Source organism: Pinus tabuliformis, chromosome Q (assembly GCF_031772625.1).
Source record: "Pinus tabuliformis cultivar Carrire ecotype Pingquan chromosome Q, CPIR1, whole genome shotgun sequence".
Lineage (NCBI taxonomy): Eukaryota > Viridiplantae > Streptophyta > Pinopsida > Pinales > Pinaceae > Pinus > Pinus tabuliformis.
Genome location: NC_142296.1, coordinates 55,411,496 through 55,437,347, shown reverse-complemented (window position 1 = coordinate 55,437,347; position 25,852 = coordinate 55,411,496). Strand labels below are relative to the sequence as shown.

General features: G+C 40.2%; 1 protein-coding gene across 4 annotated transcripts in view; it reads left to right on the top strand.

Annotated features, from left to right (window-relative positions):
• LOC149218269 (uncharacterized) overlaps window positions 1–25,852 on the top strand; it is a 410,979-nt gene that overhangs the window by 109,848 nt on the left and 275,279 nt on the right. For all 4 annotated transcript variants that reach the window (XM_089382376.1, XM_089382377.1, XM_089382375.1 and 1 more), the window contains exon 3: window positions 17,916–17,999. In XM_089382376.1, coding sequence (XP_089238502.1) covers window positions 17,916–17,999 — 84 coding nt within the window. The remainder of the gene's footprint in view (window positions 1–17,915; window positions 18,000–25,852) is intronic.

Here is a 25,852-nt window from a genome sequence, read left to right as displayed (position 1 = left end):
AGTGCGATATTTTCCAGAGGAACAAGGGGGAGATGAGCCATCCCGCAGGATTATTGCAGCCTCTTCCCATTCCAGAGGGGAAATGGGAGAGTATTTCGATGGACTTCATCACAGGGTTGCCCATGGTGCAGGGCAAGGATTGTATCTTTTTCGTCGTTGATCGACTGACAAAGTACGCACATTTTTTCGCCATATCCGCACACTACACAGCAGCGCAGGTGGCCGAGCTGTTCTTCAGAGAGGTCTTTAGGCTACATGGTCTTTCTAAGACCATCATTAGTGACACGGACATCCGTTTCATGGGCGGGTTTTGGCAGGAGCTTTTCCGGTTGGTGGGGATGGAGTTGACACCGAGTACCAGTTATCGCCCACAGATGGATGGGCAGATGGAGATAGTTAACAAGTGGCTAGAGGGCTACCTGCGTAACTATGTCAGTGGGCAGCAGCGAGCATGGCTGAAGTGGCTACATCTGGGGGAGTACTGCTACAACACTACACATCACATGTCCATTGGTATGTCACCATTCTATGCTTTGTATGGATATCATCCTTTATCTTTTGCTGACGTGATATTTGGTGCTAGCAAGGCTCCGAGAGCCAAGATTTGGATCCAAGAGAGTCAGGATATCCTCCGAGCTCTCAAGGATAATATGGCTACAGCGCAGAACCAGCAAAAGCTGTATGCTGACAGGGGTCGGGTGGAGAGACAGTTTGAGGTAGGGGACTTGGTCTACCTACGATTACAGCCATACCGACAGTCGTCATTGAAGCAGAAGGGAGCTGATAAGCTCAAGCCCCGCTTTTATGGGCCATACAGGGTGATATGCAGGATTGGACAGGTTGCGTATGAATTGGAGCTGCCCCAAGGCAGCAAGATTCATAACGTTTTTCATGTATCATGCCTGAAGAAGGCATTGGGGCAGCAGGTGACAGTGACAGATGAGCTACCACCCACGGATGATGAGGGGCATTTGGTGTTGCAGCCAGAGGCTATTATTGATACCAGGGAGAGGCAGCTACGGAGTAGGACGGTCCGAGAATTCTTGGTGAGGTGGAAGAATTTACCGGATGAGGATGCCACTTGGGAGAGTGAGAAAATTTTGCAGCATCCATCACTTCAGTTGCTTGAGGACAAGCAACATTTTGCCAGGGGAGACTGTAATATTCCTAATTAGCCATGGGTAATTGGAATATTTGATTTTGCTCAATTTTGCCTTCTATAGCTATTTATAAATAAAAAGGTGAGGAGAGGAGGACATACTAACTTCATGAATAAAGACACTCCCTAGTAGCACAACATTGTAACTTAAAAGGTGAGCCAAGGGGGGCCAAAGAACCACATAGAGGAGGGGCCCATGTAGACACTTGGAGTGACTGCGCAGATGGTGAGAAACACGTGGCAAGAGGAAAGCTACGTTGGAGGAGGTGAGCCTTGGGATTGAGAGAGGCCAACGCTATAAAGGAGAGAGGAGCCTCCCCATTTTGATCATTCAATTATGTGCATTTAAGCTGGTCACTTTGACTTAGAGTACACTGGCTGTTTAGCTAGTCTGCAGCACTGTTTAGTGCATTGAGTGTCTCCGTTCGGAGATCTCACCCTTAGCCCTGGGGGACTTCGAGTGCCTGCTCGGGAAAGGTATTTCCATCAGTATTTTTGCAGTAGTTTCATCAGCATTTTGGCAAGAGGATTGAGCATCTTGGATGACTGCGCAGTCTTGAGAGGGATGACGTAGTTCTTCCTGGGAGCAGTTCTGGATTGAGGTTTTGCAAGGGGATTTGTGCTAGGAGGTTGAGCAGGGGATCAGCCCTTGCATATTGGAGGATTTTGGCTAAGTTTCAGGCAGAGTTGTGGTGGGTTTATTTTAGTGGCAGCGCAGAGCCTTGAGGGATTGCGTGGGTCCTCAAGGGGGCGATTTTCAGGGGTCGGCCATTTCAGGAAAGCTTTCTGGGTTTTTCTGGGTTTCTTGAGTAGAATTCGATTCCAGAGTTTCAGTATTTTCTGAGGAGGGGAACAACCCCAAATCCTCATTTGATTTCTAGTAGCAGCAGCAGCACAACAGTTCTCCAGCGGCTTGGACCCAGTTCCGAGAGAGGCCATTCCTTTGCTATTCTGAGTGTATTTCTTCACTTGCCTTGTGAAAGTCGAGGTACCATCTTTCTGATCACCTCCTGTACTCATTCTATTACTCAGTATAATAAAATGGCTTAGCATTTCTCTCTGCATTTCTTGTGTATCTACTTGTATCTCATGGTTAGATTGTTATATGTTGCACCATTGTTATTTTCATCACTTTGAGCTTCCCAGTTATTATATCATTTATACGTATTTGGTTGGAGTTCACTGGGGTTTGGGGAATATCTCGGAAACGGGATATTACATGGTGACCCTGATGATCGAAAGTCTACTGCAGGTTATGTCTTCACCCTTGGTTCTGGACCTATTACATGGGTTTGCAAGAAACAAAGTGCCATTTCTCTTTCTTTAGTAGAAGCAGAATATCGTGGCGTCGTAGAAGCTAGTAAGGAAGCCCTGTGGCTTCCTCAGATCCTGTCAGAGTTTGGCTTTCAACAACAGTATCCGACTACACTTTGGTGTGATAATCAGAGTGCCATTCAACTATGAAAAGATTCAGTCCAACATCAACGCAGCAAACACATTGAACTACACATGCACTTCATCAGAAAGCTCATTCATGACCATGTTCTTGAAGTGCAATATTGTTCAACCGATGATCAAGTTGTAAACATCTTTACAAAGGCTCTCATAGAGGTGAAGTTTACTAAACTTCGATTTATGGTTGGAGTTCAAGAAGTTGTCCCTAAGGGGGGATAGGTTCTAATGCCTCTTTCCTTCTCCTATTGTGTAATATTTGTACATCCTTCAATCCTATCCCAAGTTGTTCTTAAGGGGGGATGTTAGGATATTCTGACACATAGGAAATAGTTAAGTATAACTTGGTCTAATGTAGAGTTAGGTAAAGTGTGTTTCTTTACTATGTACATTTGTAACTTACAATTCGATGGTCACGATATGTTCTAGACATGAAGTGATCCAACAGTTCATTCTCTCCTCGGTATTACTAACACTTGATCCGTGGCTTAACACCCGATTAATACACGATCTCTATTTAAAGAACATGGAGGGTCATTTGTAGGGTGACCATTCATGAGAGAAGCTTATGTAAATTTTCTTTCTTTTATTAATAAATTCCCTGAGGTGGCAGTGTTGGCTCAGGCCGTGCATTGTTTCCCTCTTTGAGGGTTTTAACCAAGTCAAGAATACTGCTGTATTGATCTGTGATCTGCTTGTGAGCGGTGTCCTTTGGTGTTCTATTTGAGGATCTTACCTTGTAAATTCCTACATCAAAACTGTTGTTCCCAAGCCTTGGAACAGCCTCTCCACTTAGCGATTCTTCCATGGCTCTAATCCTCTTCCAACAGCTCCACATAGTCCTAGCTATTCGACCTACTTGCCAAAGACTCTAGTCATCTTGGACGGTCACACAACCTCATTCTTATAGGGTTGTTCCACATCTACTAGGCCATGTAGGCCACTCTTTTGCTGCGCTAAGGTTCTGAGGGTGCTTGACCTTCCTGGTTGCAATAATCTAGGCCCTTTGGACCTCCTACCATGCACACTAGGGCTTGCGGCCCTATTCCTGCAATATTGACAGTGATTTAGGCCTTACGCCCCTTCCTCTTTCCAGTGGCAAGACACACTATTCTGCGGCCCCTTCTTGGCAAGGTAAACAGGCCTCTTGGTCACCTCTTCCTGCCCAAAACTAGGCCTACGACCCTCCTCACAGTTCAACAAAACTTTTGGGAATAACTCTGCTGCTAGGGCTGAAGAATACCTCCATAAGGGCGAGCATCCTAAGATAGAAACTCTCCTTCCACCTGCGGCTCTCCTTGAGACTTCTTCACTGCCTTTCGTTGCACTTGGATGGATGACTTTGACCTCCCTTGTAGCTCTACTCGGCCTCTAAGCTCGACCTCCTTTTGACTACATCTCTACTAGTCCTCCTTGTTCAAGTGATCTCCCTCTCACTTGATGAATAGTCTTCTCCTAAGGCCTCCTTAAATAGATCTCCCTAAGCCTCTTTGGAACCCTCTAGATCTTAGGGGCTTTGATCCTCTTAGACTCAGGATTTTATTTATTTATTATTTATTATTTTTATTTTTTTTTATAGAATTTTAAACCACTTCTCGGGTCTAAAACCCCTTCTCTCAGGTTCTTTGCACACAAACCCACCTCCTAAGATTTTGTGGAATACCTCTCGAGCTACGCACTTCAACACTCCGTCTTAGTGAGGGAGGTACTTCCACTACTTGGAACTCTCCGACGACACTAGCTCATCTGGCATCCATCACTACAACATACCCTGTAGAATGGCTCACTGTCTCTGCCTCATCAAAAGCTAAAGATCTCAAACTTCCATAGGGATGCTCCCTCTGAAGCTAGACTCCCTCTGAATCTACTCAATCTCCACTGGCTCAATTTGCTTCCACTGTGCACACTCTGATCCACTGGCCCTTCAAACTTGGCTTTGATACCATGTTGAATTTTCCATAGCATATGAGAATTTAGGTGTGGTCTTAGAATCTCTGACACAAACATACCCAAATGCCACAACGATCCTACATTGCATAACGAAATTTACACACATCAGTGAATCAACTAGCACACATGACAATTTCTAACCTTTTTTTTTCAACCATTCTTTGTTATATTAACACGCTATAATACAATAGTCTAGGGCTCTGGTAACATGGATCATGGCCCTCAGACAATAACTGATACAAGAATACAAACTAGGGCTTGGTGTCAACACTTATGACCACCAATCTACCCTGAACAAGACAACACTTGGTCTACTTGTTGATGTGGTAGCCATGCAGCCCTTTGAGTGGAAGTGTCTTGAACACATCCTACAACTCCTCAATCCGCCTCTATTAATGAAACCTGCTCCTTTAGGTCACTGGACTCGACCAAGTCACTCCGCCCTTTAGCCGCTCCTTTGTCCTTCAAGGTCTGCAAAACTTAGGGACTTTTGTTAGTTGTTCACAACTCTGTTTGTGAATAGCTCTTGGGTTGCCCACTTCTTCCTTCCTCTGCTGCTATATAAAGACAAGTCTAGGGCACAAAGGCTGCCCACTCTCACTGTAGAATTCCATCTCTACATAGTGAACTAGGGCTATCAATCTGACTCTCTTAGTTATAGTCCCTGAGCTCAATAATTCTGCCTCTTCTAGAATGCTTAAGGTCCTTCTCAAGTTTGCACTTAGGGCTACAATACAACAACCACTGCAATCCTACAATCTACTCTTAAGCTAACATCCAAATGTCCAATCTGGACACCAATCCTGCACCACTGTTCCTACACTGCTTCTTATGCTTCAGATCAACCCATCTTCAATCATCTCCTTGACTGATCTAGGGCTTCAAGAATTCTGCTCTCTATACTGCAATTTGTCCCTCAAACTGCTCACGTCTAGGACCCTTAGAATTTTCCTCACTTAGGGCTTGTAGATCTGCCCTCATACTTGTTATTTGACCCTTAAATCACATAGAACTAAGGCAACTTCCAATCTGTTGTCCATACACTGAAAAAACCTCATAACTTTGTTCCTCTTTATGACAGTTCCAACCCTCAGTAGCACCCTACTTCTGTCCACTGTGCTTACTATTCTTCTTACACATTCTCCCACAGACCTAATGCAAATGACTTGATGCATTCAACCTTCAAATGGAGATAGACTGGTACTGCAAGGGACTCGACCCTCTTCTTCAACCCTTGCGAGCAAGACAGGATTTAGGGCAGACTTTTGGGTTTGATTTTGGGTGACTGTACATGCACTGAAAAACCCTATACTAAGGCATCAAAACTGTTGTTCCCAAGCCTTGGAACAGTTACCTATCCACTTAGAAATTCTTCCATGGCTCTAGCCCTCTTCTAGCAGCTCCACATAGTCCTAACTATTCAACCTACTTGCCGAAGACACTAATCACCTTGGACAATCACATGACCTCATTCTTCTAGGGCTGTTCCACAGCAACGAGGCCACGTAGGCCACTCTTTTGCTGCACAGAGGTTTTGAGGGTGCTCGACCTTCCTGGCTGCAATCATCTAGGCCCTTTGGACCTCCTACCATGCACACTAGTGCTTGCGACCCTCTTTTTACAATCTAGACAGTGATTTAGGCCTTACGACCCTTCCTATTTCCAGCGGCAAGGCACACCATTCTGTGGCCCCTTCTTGGCAAGGTAACAGGCCTTAGTCACCTTTTCATGCCCAAAACTAGGCCCGCAGAACTCCTCACGGTTCAACAAAAATTCTGGGAATTACTCAGTTGCTAGTGCTTAAGAATACCTCCATAAGAGCAAGCATCCTATGATAGAAACCCTCTTTCCAGCTGCGGCTCTCCTTGAGACTTCTTCACTGCCTTTCGTTGCACTTGGATGGATGACTTCGGCCTCCCCGCGAACCCTACTTGGCCTCCAAGCTCGGCTTCCTTTGGACTACATCTCTACTAGCCCTCCTTGTTCAAACGAGCTTCCTCTCACTTGATGAATAGCCTTGTCCTAAGGCCTCCTTAAATATATCTCCCTAAGCCTCTTTGGAACCCTCTAGATCTTAGGGGTTTTGATCTTCTTAGACTTAGGAGTTTAATTTTTCTTTTTAATTTTCTTTTTAGAATTTTAAAACTCTTCTCTCGGGTTCTTTGCCCACAAACCCATTTGTGATTAAGCTCACACAAGCCCACCTCCTAGGGTTTTGTGGAATACCTCTCGAGCTACACACTTCAACAATTACTGGAAACTAATATAATTTCTTGGAAAAGGCATGAAAGCAAAACCCTATCACGAGAAAATAATATGTGAAGACTTGTGCGTTAAAATTTTTGGCTCCGTAAGATGTTTGCTGAACTACTTGTTGACATAATAGAGTTCAGGCTTCTGTGATCCATATCAAGTTAGAGAAAGATTCTTCGGCGAAAATCACATGGAATACCATTTGTCATTTTCCATGTGATTTTCGCCGAAGAATCTTTCTCTTACTTGTTGACATGTTGGATTCAAAGTTAGATGAAGATTGTCAGAGAACTAATAAGGTCAAAGTGTTTTATGATTCAAGAGTGTGATGCAGTTAGGAGCCAAATTAGCTACAATAGATCTCCACGGAAGTACATGTAGCCAATACATTGATGAGTATTTTATGAGACAAGCTTAGGCTTGTGGTTGTTCCTCCCTAATCGAGAGGGAGTGAGAGTGGACACCGTATTCTCCATGTGTCATGCACTATGGCCAGGACTAACAATCGTAAGCCTAGTGAAGGCACTGGTAGGGAGAATGGTGGATTGGATAAGCATCTGGGACTGATACTTCTTGAGGAAATGTATCCAAGATAAGAGTAGTCCCGAGGACTGATACTCTTTGAGGATAGGGTATCCAAAATAAGAGTAGTCTTGAGGACCGATATTCTTTGAGGATGGGTGATATCCAAGATAAGAATAGTCCTGTAAGGATATACTTGGTGAATATCTAGATGGGGTATATGCCTTGAGAGGTGGTGGTGGTGTCCAAATGTATGCCTCCTTGTTGACCCTGCCACCTACACCTACCTACAAGTTAGTGAGAAAAACCTTCAACCCCAAAAGGTGTGGTTAGTGGCAAGGAACTTAGAGAAGGGGTTGTCACACTAATCCCAACTCTCTCCGTTTGAGCTATCTCCTAGGTTAGCTAAGGGGGGTGGTCCCTAATGAAAAGTTAAGTTAAAATATGTGGGTTTCTAAGAGAGTGTTATAATGAAAATTGTTATGTACCTAGGGGGGTAATATGGGGTACCAAGGGAGGTACCCAAGGTAATAATGTAATAATGGGATGGGCCATAGTAATAAATAAGGTGGTTAACCCATGTCATGTAAGGGACCACAAGTAGTTAATAATAATGTAATGGGCCCATGGTATTAGTTGATGGTATGAGGAAACCATGGTAATGGCCTATATAGAGGCTAGAGACTCCATAGGAAGAAGAGAAGTATTATTGTATGAACAGGCATATGGCTTGTGGAGTGTTCTCCTTCCTTAAGGAGTGAATGTATGGTGTTGCCCTACCTTAAGGGTTTGATCAATAAAGTATCATTTCATCTTATTTCTGGGTTTATTTGCATTGTTTTACATTTTTATATCAGATCTATAATGTTTATGGGTTAGATCTACAACAAGTGGTATCAGAGCTACAACAATTGGTATCAGAGCTACAAAATTTTTAGATCAGCGATATCTCCTTCATCCAGACTCCGATTCAACCGATTTTTTTTTTGAAATCGGCTATTTTTTCACAAGGAATACAGATCTACAATTAGATTCTGCATATCTTGAACCAAAACGTACAGATCTGATCTGCAAATTCGCCACCCAAAAAATCCCTGCAAAAATAAATAAAAAAAAATTCTCCACGGTTGGCCAAGAAAGTGCTCTGATACCACTTGGTGTAGATCTAATACCAAAAATATATGAGAATAGAAAATAACCCAAGAATAACAAGATCAAAATAGAGAGAAATGCTTCTTTATTATCAAAACCCTTAAGGTAGGGCAACACCATACATTCACTCCTTAAGGAAGGAGAACACTCCACAAGCCGTATGCCTGTTCATACAATAATACTTCTCTTCATATTTCTCCATGTGGAGTCTCTAGCCTTTATATAGGTCTCATACATACAATACCATGCATCATTACCATGGTTCCCTCATACCATCACTAATACCATGGGCCCATTACATTATTATTAACTACTTGTGGTCCCTTACATGACATGGGTTAACCATCTTATTTATTACTATGGCCCATCCCATTATTACATTATTACCTTGGGTACCTCCCTTGGTACCCCATATTATCCCCCCCTAGGTACATAACATTCCACCCCCCTAAACATGTTTCGTCCCCGAAACATGGGAAGAACATAAATAATAAGATCTACTCAAGAGAGTAGTCCACTGATACCATGCACGTGCATCTAGCCATCCAAGAGAAAGGTGAACCCTCAATCTCGCTGGTGCCTCGCTCGCTTGAGATGGAAGTTGACTGCGGTAGCTCTTCTGTGTGGAAGTGTAGTAGGTGGATCTTTGTTCCTCTCGATCTGTCCTGCGGGGTTTGTTGTCCATGTGGCTAATTGGTTGCCATCTTGATTGTTGTCTTGCTGGGTGATGTGGGTGATGATATGTTGAAGTTTTAACCCACGATGGCTTTTTCTTTACTTCACCTTGCTGTGGTGCCTCTTGTGGTGTCTTCTTTTTTAATATGACTTCAACCACTGAATCGTCCTCAGATATATCAACACCTGTAACCTTTTCTTCTTCAGCCTCTGTTTGTGTTTGATTGTCGACCATCAACTGCTCATCATCTGATATGTCAGTCCCTGTAACATCTTGTGCATCAACCTCCGTAGACTCTACCTGTTTATGGATGGAAATATCCTGTAATGTAATTTTCTTCTTTTTATACCATAGCTTCAAGAATTTCTTTTGCACATTAATATTGATAGTACCCACAGATTCCATCCAAGGATATCCCAAAACAACATCGATATTATCCATCTCTGAAGCATAAAAATCACCATGAAACACATACTTATCCATAAAAAGCTTCAGATCCTTATAGATTTGCACATCCTTATCATCCACCTGTGTATGTTCAATTTGTTTTTGCTGGGACTTGCAATTTCTTTGTCAAGTTGATATTTATGAGATTTTGCTTGCAACTCGGATTTATATACACAATGATTTTCTCCTTCTGAATCAATCCATGAACCTGCAATAAGGAGACACCCGTAGCAATTAAACCCTTATGTGTCTCATTCTCCTTTTTTCTAGCCCGAGACCATTTGTCCAAAAAGACTTTTTCAAATTCTGCATCTGAAATGTTGGTCAACTGCTGGTGGTCAAATGATAACCACCAATTTTTTGCCTCATCTCTCATACTACATGTTATTGGAAGCCTCCAATATTTCCCATGTGAGGACTTGTATCTTTGTATAAATTCTTCAATAGTAGGACCATCATCTGTTCCTGTAAAATATAGAATCTTGCTAGAAGCCATGAAGAGGGTTTTGAAAAAACTTGGCGAAAATTTGAAATGGCCACAAATCCGTCAATATTGCTCAGAATCCTTATTATGACCTGTTTTTAGAAATGGAACCATCATTCTGCATCTGCCCATGTGATAGAAATTTTGATCCAGGCACTAGAATTCCAGATCTGCGCTGCAACTTTCCCGCCGTCACCCAAAATTTCTGAAAAAAGAGCTGATTTTAAATCAGCGATATCTTCCTCATCCGGACTCCGATTCGCCTGATTTTTTTTTTGAAATCAGGTGTTTTGTCACAAGGATTCCAGATCTACAATTAGATCTTACAGATCTGGCACAAGGACGTCCAGATCTGCGCCGCAAATTCGCTGGCCCTAAAAATTCTCTGCAACCCCACTGATTTTTAGATCAACGATATCTCCTTCATCCGGACTCCGATTCAACCGATTTTTTTTTTGAAATCAGCTATTTTTTCACAAGGAATACAGATCTGCAATTAGATTCTGCAGATCTTGAACCAAAACGTACAGATCTGATCTGTAAATTTGCCACCCAAAAAATCCCTGCAAAAATAAATAAAAAAAAATTCTCCACGGTTTGCCCAAGAAAATGCTCTGATACCACTTGTTGTAGATCTAACCCAGAAATATTATGGATCTGATATGAAAATATAAGACAATGCAAATAAACCCAGAAATAATATGAAATGATTCTTTATTGATCAAACCCTTAAGGTAGGGCAACACCATACATTCACTCCTTAAGGAAGGAGAACACTCCATAAGCCATATGCCTGTTCATACAAGAATACTTCACTTCATCTTCATATGGAGTCTCTAGCCTTTATATAGGCCTCATACATACAATACCATGTATCATTACCATGGTTTCCTCATACCATCAACTAATACCATGGGCCCCTTACATTATTATTAACTACTTGTGGTCCCTTACATGACATGGGTTAACCACCTTATTTATTACTATGGCCCCTCCCATTATTACATTATTACCTTGGGTACCTCCCTTGCTACCCCATATTATCCCCCCTAGGTACATAACATTGGGGGTAATATGGGGTACCAAGGGAGGTACCCCATATTACCCCCCTAGGTACATAACAAAAATGGATTACTTTTAAGGATTTACGAGCAAATATGAAGTGAGCTACTTGAAATGACAATGCTGATCATTAATATCACAAAAACCATAAAACTAGTGCCTTTTAAGGAATTTGCTCAAAGTTAAATGCAATGCTCTCAAAAGAGAAAGCGAAGTAACCCTGAAATGTAAATAAGAATTGTTAGCACAAGATATGTAAGATACAAAATGCTTTTGAGATAATCAACTTTATAAATCAAAACCCGTGAAACATATCTTGCCAAAACCCAAAAAATAGTAATTAACTTGGAAATGTAAAAGAAAGAAAGTGCTAAACCAAGACATCAATATGCACTTAGACTTGAAGCATGAAAAAAAACACTTGTTTGAAAGGATTACAATACTTGCTTTTGGAATAGACTTTGCATATGAAAACTCAAACCATCAAGAGACAAGTAAAGTAATGTAATGGAAAGTGCTCTTGGTTAATTTTATTAATTATCTCTACAACAAGATTACAATTTAACTCTTCAATTCTTAGACCTCACCCTCGCCCAAAGATATGGATCTCACATTGAGGAGTCAATAGAGGAGTAGAGGATCCCTAAGATGTTTACTTCAACCAACTTATGCTGGAGGTAAAATTTTAATGAGGCTTGGGGTCTTCCTACACTAAAATGCCTAGATGAAATGCAAATTGTGTTAATTCCCCAAATTAAAATAATGCTACATGCAAATGCTTCAAAGAGATTGATTTTCTATGTTTGAAAATGAAATAGTGTTCAACATAAGTTGCAATTATAACTTCAACTGGAGGAATAAAATTAGCTTACAAGTGTTGCATGTGTCTCATCAATGAATTCAAATGATACAAGTAATTTGCTTGAGAGTAAAATTTGTTTCAAATAGACTGACAATAAATTGCTCGAATATTCAAGATAACAATGTAACATAAAATTGAATCATGTATTCAAGTGCTCATGAAACAATTTGCCAAGGTAAATGGAAACAAATCAAAGTTTGTTAAGAATATAAAATGCTTGCATGTAAAAGATGAATTGCCCAAAGTAAAGTGTAAGCTTGTAGCTTCAAACAACAATGATATAGAGAATGCAAAGCTCAAATGAAATTGTAACAAACTTTAACTTAATGAAATGTGATAGCGAGGTTTTGTTAATTCCCAATTAAAGCATGCATGTAAGTGAATGAAGTATGAAAGCTTAAACCTTGCAAATGTCAATCCACCCGAGAGAAGCCTCCCTCTAAATGGGGAGATAGGATACCATGGGAGAAATCCCAAGCTCCCACGAGCAAATTAGATCTTTTATTAATATTACAATGAGAAAAGGGCCCTTCAAAGTCCTCAACTAAACTTCAAGGAGAATCTTCACAATAATTGCCTGAAACTTGGACACTAGACCTCCTTTCTTGAGAATGTAGTGACAAGATCTCACAAAACTTATGCAAGGGAAACAAGGTGTGAGTTTCCTCCAAATGCCCACGGCTTAGAGAGGAAAATGGGCAGCCCTCTAGTGAACTTGACTTGGCCAAAATAAGCCTCAAAAGGGCTCACAACATCCTTGGAAATCGAACCCCCAACATTTGCCAAAGGCCCTGCAAACACTTGTTAGATGTTGCGGGAGGTTGCTCTTCAAAATATGCCACACAAGAGTTAGCAAACAATCCAAACAATGACTGCAAAATAAGTTAAGTATTAGTGAAAAAATCAACAAGATAAAATGTATATGTACAATTATAATTTAGAACAATCCAAACAATGACTGCAAAATAAGTTAAGTATTAGTGAAAAAATCAACAAGATAAAATGTATATGTACAATTATAATTTACAAAAGGCTAAGCTAAAGAGTGAGAGTAAACTCTCGTCTTTGCTTGGCCATCTTCAAGCTCTTAGATAGTAAATGAAAGAAATGAAGTACAATGTTTTTTTTTTAAACTGATTTAAATTTAAAAGTGCTCGGCTTGTGTACAAGCTATGTGCCAAAACTCTTGCAAAACCACTTTGTAAGATAAGACTACGAAGACTCAAAGAACACATGAGAGCTTCTTAAGAATGTATCAAGAGTGGGTTGGTCTCTTCAAAGACTTCACCTCACGCTTGATTCTATGATCCCAACAAGATGTTCCTTCTACAAAACTTCAATCAAGAATTAGTTCTATATAGATTTAGCAATAAACAATGATAAGAAACTCTAGAGATTTATTTAAAACCAACTAGAGCATTCTATACCTAGAGCATACTTCTAAAGCAAATGTCAATGCAAGATAGCTCTACATTAACAACTCTACAAGAGCATATGGAAACAAATAAGATCAGAGCATGAGTAAAAGGAATTATACCAATGATCAACAATTCATCACACTCTCAAAGGAGGAACACCTCATGAATGAAACTCCAAAGTCTTTATTGATATTTTTGAAAGTGTACAAGGCACCAACGCTTCCGCAACCACAATAGTTAGTAACAATATGATACAAATGAGAGCTCAAAGCTCTATTATAAAGAACTATGGGAGCCAATCTTAATGTAGAAGTGATTAAACAAGTGGCATGAGGTGACAATGCCAAAGAGATTCGAATTTGTTGAATGGAGCTCCAATGCCAAGTGTAAAAATCAAATTTTGGCAAGTGGACATCATTTTCTTCTTCCCTTGTGTGTCAAATTCAAATTTTATGATGGAATCTCAAGTGTATATGGATGGTAATCCATATGGGGACAATTTCCCACAAAAATCTCCACCAAATATTCTCCCAAATCCTCCCAAATGTGCATTAACTTCACAAATTTGAATTTCCAAGTAAACGACTTTCTCATTTAATGCCAGAAATTCAATTTTATTTGAGCACATGTCCTTTCCTTGATTTTAGGAGTCCACATCACCTTGGGACTTCACTTTAACTCCTCCATAATTTTCCACCTCATTTCCACAACATTTAGCATGTGTGGATATTTTTTTCTCCATTTATTTAATTTCTGGCTTAATTAATTGCCAGATTTCCCACTAAACATAGGAAAAGTGGGTTTTGAGGGTTCAAAACACTTTTTGAACTCCTCAAACTGTGTCATAGTAGAAAGTTGAGGGTGAGAGGTGTAAATTTCATTACTCATACCCCATACAACTTCTCTAGACATCACTTATTACATTACAAATACAATTTTTATTGTAATTTCCGCAGTGCGGAAAATCTAAAAAATTAAAAAAGGACTACTTAGACCTAACGAAATTCCACAAATTTTTTTGCGTGATCTAATATGGTAATATACATCGACTCTAGACATTAAGATGTGTTAGGGGCTCAACCTTCAAACCGTCACCCTGGCTTTGGGGTAAAAAATGAGTGAAAAAACCCATAAAATTATCTGCCTCTGAAAAAGAAGGGATAATTAACCAGATAAAAAAAACACTCCAAGGTGTACTCATTTGCTGATCGAGTCCCAACATCTTAGGCCCGTTACAAACTCAAAACTAATTATTACTAGTATCACTTATTACAATTTCCCCCAGGGTGTGGAACCTGTTTACAAGAAAGATGATGCGAAAATAGAAGTAGAGTTAAAAAACTCTATGAACTGATGATATTTGATGGTACAAGTGTCCTATGGATCATCCTTGGGTATGGAGTCTTCATGTAATCATCAGGTGCCACTCCAGTGGTCAACACCTCCCAACATTGTGCTTTGAGCTAGTGGCGAGATAGAGGTTGTCAATCAAGGCCTTGCTATTTTGAAATTGACAATGCTGGTTATTATGATGCTTGATGATGCTTATCAATCCGAATCCCTTCTTATGAGAGTATTTCAATTTGAGAGTATCCTGTTGTGTCATTATGAATACCTCTCTAGTTAAGAGGGAGTGTTGAAAATGTAAAATTCAAATGTACTATTGATGTAATTATTATATTCATTTTTATTATTTATTTTCTAGTCAAAGCATATTCTTCATGCTTTTGGGGTTCATTGAGTCAAAAGAAAAATTCATTTTGAGTCCAAAAAATCTATTTGAGTCAAAGTCCTATTTGAACTCAAAAGAAAAAGAAAAATTTGAATAAAAGTCATTTTTGTCATCCACAAGACCAAGTTGGCCCTGTTGGACAAGTTGGCCTAGAGAGAGAGCCATTTGATCTCCTGGACTTGTATAAATACAATGCAATTCGACCTCATTTGATCACAAATACACAACTTCGATTTTTGTGCCAAGAAGAGAAGGAAAAACTAGTGAAAATCAAGGAAGAAAGAGCGAAAGTCAAAGGAGAGAGCGAAGTTCAAAGAGAGAGAAAACCAAGATTTTCTCACACGCGTGGAATTTCAGAGCTACTACAAGGCTGAAACTTTAGAGATACTGTAGGTCTGAAAATTTTAGGGTTTAACCAGTTCTTGAGAGCATTGACTAGCGTTGACTTTGTGATCTTTGTCTTGGTTGAAGAAGGCTTGAAGGAGGGATGACTTGGGGCTTTTGTGGCAGTCTTGGTCTTGGTTTTTGGGTCTTGGATATCTCACTTTGATCTGATTCTATAAGAAGAGGATTTGTTGGGTTTTCCCCCTTGTGGGGTTTTGCCCTGGCTTGGAGCCTACATCTTTGTGTTCTTTGTCTCTTGTGATCTTCATGTATTATATATTTTGGTAATTGCTTGATGAAGAAGGCATAATAAAAGAAATAAAAGCCAACAAAATTTCACAAGTAATTATCAAGTAAGAGGAATCAACTCTAAACTACTAGTGTATTGATTTCTCAACAATGGAAAGGAACTCTTGCATGTCCCAACACTTGGTGGTCGATGGATTGCCCCACCCCTAAGGGGTAATCACTACTACACATCATTCAAAACATGCTCTCATTTCCTAGAACTTTGGGCAGTAATACTAAGAAAAATCAAGAAAAAGCAAAAGGTAATAAGAGGGGTGGAGAAACAAAGGTTGGGGTAACTCATGCATAACATGTAATGAATGGTCCTATTGGTGAATCTTTTAAAGCTCTCCCAAGAAACTCCATTTATCATTGAGTGGGTAAATGCTGGAATTTTGATACCTAGGGCATCAAATTTCACCCTCCTTAGCAATACATTTGGCTTATCTTGAGCATCCTTGACTCCATATACCCATTGGACAAGGCACTGGTCCAATCACTTGATGATGATATGATCAAACTTACATTTTCTCCATAATTTTCTCTTGTCAAAGTTCAGTGCTTTTAGGGCTAGGGAGAAAAACTAGGGGTTGGAGCGAAGTTTTAGGGAGGAGTTTTTTTGTGATTTGAGAGCCTGAACATCAAGAGATAGATCTAGGCTACTTAACCTATCAATTTGGTGGGCACCCACTCAAATTTCATCCATAAAATCTCTTGCCCTAGGTGTTGCCCTAAGAGGGGAACCCTAGTTTTTTTTCCTCAACTTGAGGACTTTCTTGAAGGTTTCATGAGCCTTATCTTAGATAGTATCCATTATAAGGAACCTTTTCTCTTTAGTCTTGACCTTAGGAACACCAATTGGCATCGAAAATTTCCAAAACCCTAGGTCTTGAACCTTGTTTCTAGGGGTTTTCTTTGAGAGCGATTTTCTTCTTTGAAGCCTTGAACCATTATTAAGCCTCTCTCTTGAATGAGCTCTAGCAAGATCATTTTGTGCCTCATACCTAGCGTATCTATTTAAGTGATCTCCCACCTACTGAGACTCCTCCCATCGTGAAAATCCATAAAGAGCAGGGGGTTTTTGTTGAGGTGACATTGGACCTCTACCCAATTGATAGCACTTTGTCTAGCCTTTGTCTTGTAGGGTTTCCCTCTCCAAGGGCTGCTAGATTTGTGGTAACAGGTTACCCGCTTTTTGGTGGGTAACACTCATCACAAATGTCCTTCTTTATTTATGCCACGTGTGATACAAATGTCAAAAGTCATCTTCTTGACTAAGTCATTCATTGTCTTTTGTAAATGTGACTATTTATTATGCCATGAAAACCATAATATAACCCTCAAAATGATGGACATTCCTTTCTTGAAGAGTCTTTGTTGTGAGAGAGTTTGTAGGTGACATATATCAATCTTCACGAGACACATTCTTTATAAACCTCTTTATTGCCTTGTAGATGATGCCTAAAGCTCATAAACTGATGAGGTATGCCTCGACATATGTAGAAATGCCTTGTATAGTGTGAGATGATCCCAAGTGGTGAGAAATGGCTGAAACTATGTAGCTTTTCCTTGGACAGCATGAGATGCCTAAAAAGGTGCTCCTCAATGAAAGAATTCACATCAAAATATATAGGAAAACAACCTCCATCACTAATTCCATGATATCATGTTCTAGTAACCATCTTGGGTGGTCACACCTCTAAAGTTCTTGGTTGTCCCTGTGGCAAATCATCCTAGGCATCTGCCATCATGGCATCAACACAGATCACTAACTGGTCCTTTCATTTTCCTCTTTTTGTATATTTGAGTCTGTTTAAGACTTCGAAAAATGACAATGAAGATCTAACCTTTTCTTTTTGCTCTAGTGAATTAGAAGCTACATGTCCGAAATGCATGGATTGAAATCTAAATTTTGTTATTTGTTTATCAATTGGCCACTCCATTAATTTATTTTATGGCCGCCATGTCGAGTCCTATATAATGTTGATGTTCCTAACTACATTCTTTAACTTAGTTGTTAGTATATCTAGATAATTGTCATATTCTCTCACATTGGGCTACGTTTCTGAAACAGGTATCCCCTGATCAAGCACAATTACTTGCAATGCTTGTTCAAATGCTGGGGGCAAAATGGTGCATTGAGGTTGGAGTATACACCGTATGTACTCTCTTTACGAATCTATATGATTGGAGCTCGCATGTTCTACTTTCTAGTTGATGTTGAGAAGTCACTTTTACTTTTATTCATTATATGTGATTTTCCATTGCTTGAGTAAAACGGGCAAGTCACTTTATTACATCATTCTCGAGTCAAATATTATCAGTTCTTGGCAAATATGTTTTTTTATGCATACCTACTCTGCTCCTGATAGAATTTTACAGGATTCTCCAGATCTCAGCCTCAAGTGTCTTGAACCGAAAGTGTTGAACGAATTAAGTTCCATATTATGCAGTGTGGTTTCTAGGTCATAACTGGACTTAAACTGGCGATCCAAATCAAATTAGTTACACTGTTGTACACCGATGACAAGTTTAAGTCTTGCATTTATAACTTTTGGAATAATATTAAAGACATATTTACTATTGGAGCTTTGGCAATAAGTACATTCTTTGTAGCTTTTAATAACCACTATGGTAGCAGCAAGACAGTTAACAGATGAACTGCTGAAGAATTTTTCTCCATGCTTATCAGAATGTTTTGGATACAGCTTGTTAGGAATGCAATGCCAACATTTTTTAGTTTCATTTCTGACTGTTGGCAGTCATACCCAATTGTTGATTTGGTAAATAAGGCTGTAATTTTATCATTATACATAAGAGTACAGGCTGATTTTACTTATCCTCCTTTCATTCAATATGTCAAAAATTTACAAGAACATCCAACTTGGAGATTTTCCGGTTTCCCAAATGTAATCGTTTCCCTGTCTAGCCACAAAATACTTTTGCTAATCCAAATATTTCTAAATGACCTTTCCTTATTATATCCTTTTCAAAAACTGTTTGTATATATTATGATTAATTCTAAACACAGATTATTACTACAATTGTAAATAAATATTTATTAGAATGACATAAACAAAACATAGTTCTGGTGCTCATTCTAAATTGGTTAAATATGCCAAGCAGGTTTTCCAGGGATGTCTTCCATGAAGTAGCTTGTTCCTTGTATTGTCCTCCTATCCCAGATAGTGGCCTGGCACCATGCTTCCGGAGAATTTGTTGAGTCATCAGGTTGGTTCTGAATGAAATATTCTTAATAGATTTCAGCTTGAACCTGTGCTACCATCATTGTCATCAGGACTGAACCAGTCAACTGTAAAAACCAGAATTGGTGAAAAAACCAAAACCAAAATCAAAACCAGCCAACCAAAAAATCTATAGAAATTTCAAATTTTTGATAATTTTTTTTATCTTCATGTACATCCCATGTAAATCCAAGCAATTTGACTTGCAATATGGAAACTTTTCTCATGTATATAGCATTATAAGGGGGAATATAGAAAAGTGGCACTAAGTGCAATACACATCCGAACAAAAATACATTAACCTTGAGGCTCTAAATGGCCCAGAGTCTAACAATATTCATACTATAGTCTACAATTAAATCAAACTACAAAACCATCTGAATCTAGTGTTCAATTTTTTTGGTAGCTATGGTCGGTCTTCATAATCTATTCTAGCCCTCCAAAATAAAAGAAAATGATAAATATGAAATCGAATTTCAAGTCGGCTTCAAGAGAGGGGAAATGAATTTTGAAATTTAAATTATTTTTTCCTCCAAAAGTAAAGTCGGCCCTCCTAGAAATACAGGTAGGCCATTTCGTCCTCCTCTTGGGACACCAACTCAGATCAAGATTTTCTGTTTATGCACACAGAGGAGTAAAAGGGAGGCTGAGTTCCTCTGAAGAAGAAGTTTTCTGTGGCAGCAGACCGAAGTCTTCTGGGGCAGACCGAGTTTGAGAGAGAGCTAGTAGACCGAGTTTATGGATAGTCTGAAGAAAACCGAATCCCTGAGGCTCTGAGGCAGACCAATCTCTGGACAGAAGGCCGAAATTTTGGGTAGATTGACCACAGTTGACTAAGTACATTTGCAAGCAGTTTGACCATGTTTGACCTGGGTTTTGCTATTGGTTAGTTTGACTTTAAGAATCAGATTGTATCTCTTGTTGAAGTGAATAATTTCTCTAAGAAAAAGGGTTGCTGGGTTTTTCCCCCAAGTGGGTTTTCCCAGGGTAAAATTCTTGTCTCTTGTGTTTGGATGTCTCTTCATGATCCTACTGTCATTTTTGTTCTATTGTTGAGATCCTCTGTGTAATTGCTTAATGATGAATGTTAATACAAGAAGGACTAAATTAAGAAATCATTAGAAGTAATTATCAGAGTAGAAGGTCATGAAAATCAAACATGGTATCAGAGCATGGTTTGAAAGAGCAACATTGAAGAAGGACAAATTACTTAATAGGGAGACCTAATTCTTCTACAGTAGTCCGAATTGCTGGCTGAGAGTTCGAAGTTGAAACCGAATTTATCTCCTTGATAGGCCAAAATCCTACTCCAATTAGAAGGCCGAGATCCATTAGGAGTTGACTTTGTCAATGACTAGGAGGTCGAGAAAACTTACTTGGAGATTGATGGCAACATTCAGGAAGGCTCACTCTGAAGGACGAAATCCTCTTATGAAGGTCAGATCATTTCATAACTGAAGTTAACATTGTAAAGGACAAATTGTTCATCTATTACAGTGATTTTGAGGAGGCCAGAGAATGTTGCATGAAATTCCCCCCACCCCCCCAAGGTTCCAAACTGGGAATTGCTTCCCATACAGATCTGTGGGGATCCGCTGTCGGATCCATGGTTTGGAAATCCGGAACCGTTGATCGGGCCAACAAAGACGGTTCTTGGAAATTTGGAACTGTGTCGACCCGATTTGCGGTTCTGGATTTCCAAACTGCAGATCGCAGCTTATTGGGCATAGATCCGTACGGATCCCAAGCGGTTCTGATGCCCGAGAAGCGGCTCCGTGGTGACCAACCCTTAAATAATTATTTTTATTTTTTATTTTTCTTTAGCTTGAGTTGGGGGTGGGTTTAGGTTGAGTTAGGGAAATAATAGATGGGGATAAAGCTCATTTCCCCCTCTCATTTCCTCACTCTTGTATTTTTGGGGAGCTTGGAGAAGAGAGGCTCGAGGAGAGCTTGGAGGAGTGAAAGAGGAGGAGCTAAGAGCAGTGAAGGAGGAAGAGCTTGGAGGAGTGAAGAAGGGCTTCCATCTACAAGAGTTAAAGAGGTAAGTGAAAACCCCAAACTCTCTCATTTTTTTTCATTGTTGTTTGTATTTTTTCTCCTCCCTCCCCTACTCTTTCCCATTATTTCTTCTTGCTCATTTCGTTGCAGGTTGTCCATCTATATTCATATTCCAAAATGGTGTTCTTTTGGCTTCTATGTATCATTCCACTTTTGGTTTTCATGATGGCAAGGGGAGTAGGAATAAAAGGGAAGTAAAACAAGAGGATAGTGGTCCCCATATGAGTGACCGAATGTATGACGAGGAGGAAGAGTTTGAAGAGGAAGAGGATGAAGAAGACATTGAAATGCTAGAGTGGAAAGCTGCATTGACACCCTTGTGGAATTATGTGACCAAACTTGAAGGGGGAAAAGGTGGTGGAAGCTACAAGATTTTGTGCCCTCATGGTTTTCATGGAGGAAAACCACATAGTGCTTCATATACCCATGTGAGGAGGCATATTTATGGGGTGTTGGAAAGTGATGACAAAAAGGGTGTCGTGGGGATAGCAGTTTTCCCTAAGGTTTCTGTTGAACAAAGAAAAAATTACATCCAAATAGAGGAGGCTGCACAACAGAAAAACACGAAACAAAAAACTCAATCTGAGTCAAGTGCAACCTCTAGATTTGGTAGCTCATCTCCCCATGGTACTTTTGCAACCTTTGGAAGTAGAAGAACAATAGGGGATTTCTTGAATGTTGTTGGGAGGGATGATGTGGATGGAAAGATAGTCTCCTTTCTTTGTTCTTGCGGTGTACCATTCAATGTGCTTCGCTCTCCCTATTGGCATGATATGGTTAAGGCCATCAATGAAGCCCCAAAATGATATAAGAACCCCAACTATGAGAAAGATAGAACAATGTTATTAGAAAGAGAAAAAGAAAAGGTTCAAAGAGCTTTGACACATTTTACAAATGAGTGGCTGGATTGTGTTGAAATATGTAACTAGGTTCGGTCATCATAATGACATATGTAATCATGATTTTATGTATTTGATATAAAGAGAAAAATAAAATTATTATTGTTATTCTTGAGGCATGGATTTCATGCTCAAGGTTATTTGATTTATAGGTCAAGCACCCATTGAGTGCTCTTAAGGCTTGTTATTGAGTCTACAAGTCAATTGAGTTATTGTCATGTATGGAAGACCCTTTTGGGCATGTTACATATTGTAAAGAAAAATTCATTTGAGTCAAAGACCCTCCAAGACCTTGTCAATCATGCAAGCAAAGAATTAGCCTTAAAGGAGATGTCGGCCTACTAGAAGAAGACAAGTCGGCTCATTAAGGCTCTGGAAGAAGCCTATATATAAGTGACCTCTCACTTGGAAAGCACTTACCAATCAATTAAGAAGTTCGATCAAGAAAGGATAAAGGACAAAAAATAAGCCAAGGCACTTAGCAAAGAAGAGGAAAAGGAAAAACAAAGTTTTCGACTGTTTTTGGGTTCAAATTGTTCACACGTGCGAGAGGAATAGGGCATCATCTACTGTGGCAGAAATATAAATATTGCAGTCATCATCAAGAGCCGCGTTTTGGGTCAAGAAAGGTCTCCTTTACAAACCAAATTGATAAGGAAGAGAAGAGAAGTCAAGTGAAGGAGAAAGGGGACAAATTCATCCATCTTCTAGCCACACGTGTGAACTAGGGTTTCTGCAGCAGGGGCCGAGAATTGCAGGTTGAAGTTGTAGTTCAAGGTTGCAGGGCCTGTTACCCACCATTTTGTGGGTAATACCCCTAGCCACCAACTAGCTCATTGTGCCATTTCTTTGCCACCTGAGCCAGCCATGTGGTCCCTCGCCCATCTGCCATGATCGTATGTTTGAAGGTGGGCCTCTCGAACCTAAAGGTATGCCTTGTCATTTGGAAATTGAGTATTGTAGTTTGCTTATCATGGACACTTCTGGGCATGGATTAATGGGGGGATTCGGCGGAAAGAATGGGCTAGGTCTGTGCTCTTGTCCCCTAGACCCCTTTTAGGTATTAACCTTGGATTCTAGTCCCGTGGGATCTCTTTTATTGACCATTTGGCTTTAGGGATGGTATTTCATGGGAAACCCCGATTTTGGTTGTGTGGTCTCGCTCCCTTATCCGCTTATATTACCCTTTTTCCACTCATTATTACCCCATTCATCATTTCTCCCACCTGGGTCCACATTCCTCCACTAGGTCCACATAGGGTTAGTTTGCCCCTTCCCTTTGCCCACACCTTGGGTCATGGCTTGGAATGAAGCCCGAAGGTTGATGCAGCTAAAAAGAAAGATAAAAGCATATTTGGCCACATTCAACAGGAAAATGTACCACAAAATGCAAAAGATGGCCGGGACAAACACATTTAGCATGTGGGCAAAAGGAAATACATGAGCTCTACCCCATCATCATGGCCATCACCCTGGTTCCTACAGGTTCTATGAACCTCCTTCATCATATTGGGACCCATGATTGTCCCAACCCCTGGTGGGGAATGAACTGCCCCACCTTAAGAGGTGGTAGTCACTGCTATATATTATAAATCATGCTCTTACCCATTGAGCCCCGAGCAGTTAATCAAAGAAAATCAGAAAAAGGCAAAAGGCATATAAAGAAGGGTGGAAAAGTTAAGGCCAGGGCACCTCATGTACCATGATTGCTCCCTCCTATAAATTATGAACACCAAGTGTGGTCTCCCCTCTTATTAGCTACCCTTGTACACCAACATGTGACCCAAGGCTGCCTCTTCTCATTCCCCACTTCATTCACCCATCTGTCACATGCCACCACCTTTTGAATGGTGTCCTTGACTATATTATCCCCTTTAGAAGTAGAAACCACCTAATAGGATCATTGGTTAACCCCATTTGGAGTTTAGGAGACATTGGCACGTATCGAACCCATTATTGAAGGGCAGACCATTATGAAGTCCCCACCTATGTAAAAATTCCAAAACTTGGAATTCTACTGTAACAATTGATAATATTTCTTTTATTTGTTAAATTAATTAAACAAACTATTTGCAGTTTCCTACGACAAATATTGAAACATATACACTGCAGCCTTCACAAAACAAATACCGCAGAAGAAAAATAAATGCTGGAAAATTAGAGAAATTCTAGCACACACATAAAGATATTGACAGAGTTATTTTTGGACAATTGTCCCCAAAAAAACCCAATGCGGGAAAACCGGTGCAACAAATGAGGGTTTCTTTATATTTTTTCAGCAATAATTCAAGTACAAGAATTCGGACAACAAAACAAAGGAAAAACACTGAGAGAAATTTAGTAACAAATTTCTCTCTCTCCACAGCGACTCCTTGACCCTGAGATGGACCCTCTACCCATACATTGGTGTCTCTGCGCCACCCTCTGTGCAGTGCTCTAGTGGACTGCGTCTCTCCTTACGCTGTCACTTCCTGCAGTGCTCTAGTGGACTGCGTCTCTCCTTACGCTATCACTTCCTGAATTCGTCCTGCACTTCTCGGACCACTGCTAATGCCCTCTCTCTCTCTCCCGCGACTCACCCTCTAGCTCTATGTCCTTTGCTGAACTTCAGCCACTGAGAAAATCGAGTTGCTTGGGCAACTGAGTAACTGCACTGGTGTGTTCTCCATCTACCCATCGACTTCTTATTCTCTTTTGTTGGAGCACTAACGACCAAGATTAAAACATAATTGATGGCCCAAATTATTTCCTTGTCGATCCGTGTGAGTTTCTAGAACATTCACACCATGACTTATTTAATTTTGATTAATTAATCATATTTCCAAAGTTTAGACTTAGGAAATATTAAAAACTGATTAATAAATTTAAATAAGTCATCTCTAGGTGGAATTTCCAGAAATGATTTATGGGTATTGGAGAATACGTATATTTTAGTCTCTCCACCAAATCTCGTGGCTAGAACATATTTGATGCTACAAAAACTAACACTCCCTCTTAGCGAGGAAAGTGTTCTAGTGCTGCAACTGTTGCCACAACATACTGTCTCTGCACCATCTCCTGTCACGTTGTTGATGTCTGGTTACTGCTGCCCACCAACTATTGCGCAACTCTAATATGCGCTGCATCTGTGCTGTTGCTGACCTTGTTGTATTGTTGCCAACTACTGCATCTGCACTGCAACTCCCTCTCATCTGCTGCTGCTGCAACTGAGAATCCATCTGTTTCTGCTACTGAAACGGGTTCTCCACCATACCCATCTATTCCCTGAACTGGATGAACTTAGCTCTCCCTAGAGCTTTCGTGAGTATGTTTGCTACTTGATCTCCTGTGGGAACATATTGCAGTTGGACTGCCCCACGCTGAATGTAGTCTTTGATGAAATGACATTTGATATCAATGTGCTTCGACCTATCATGAAATACTGGATTCTCAGAGAGTTTTATGCAACTCTGATTATCACAGTAAACACTGGTCGCTCCCATCTTCTTCCTGAACAAACTCACGAGCAGCTTCCTAAGCCATATAGCTTCGCACGTAGCTGTGCTGGCTGCCATATATTCAGCTTCTGCTGAGCTCAGTGCTACTGACTTCTGCTTCCTGCTGCACCAAGAGACCATCCCTGATCCAACACTGAAGCAGTACGAGAGGTACTTTTCCTGTCCACTGAACTACCTGCCCAATCTGCATCTGTGAATCTGCATAATCTGATGTCATCTCCTCGAGTATATTTCAACCCATATTCGATTGTTCCACGCACATATCTAAGAATGTGCCTAGTTGCTGCCCAATGTACCCTTTTCGGTTCTACC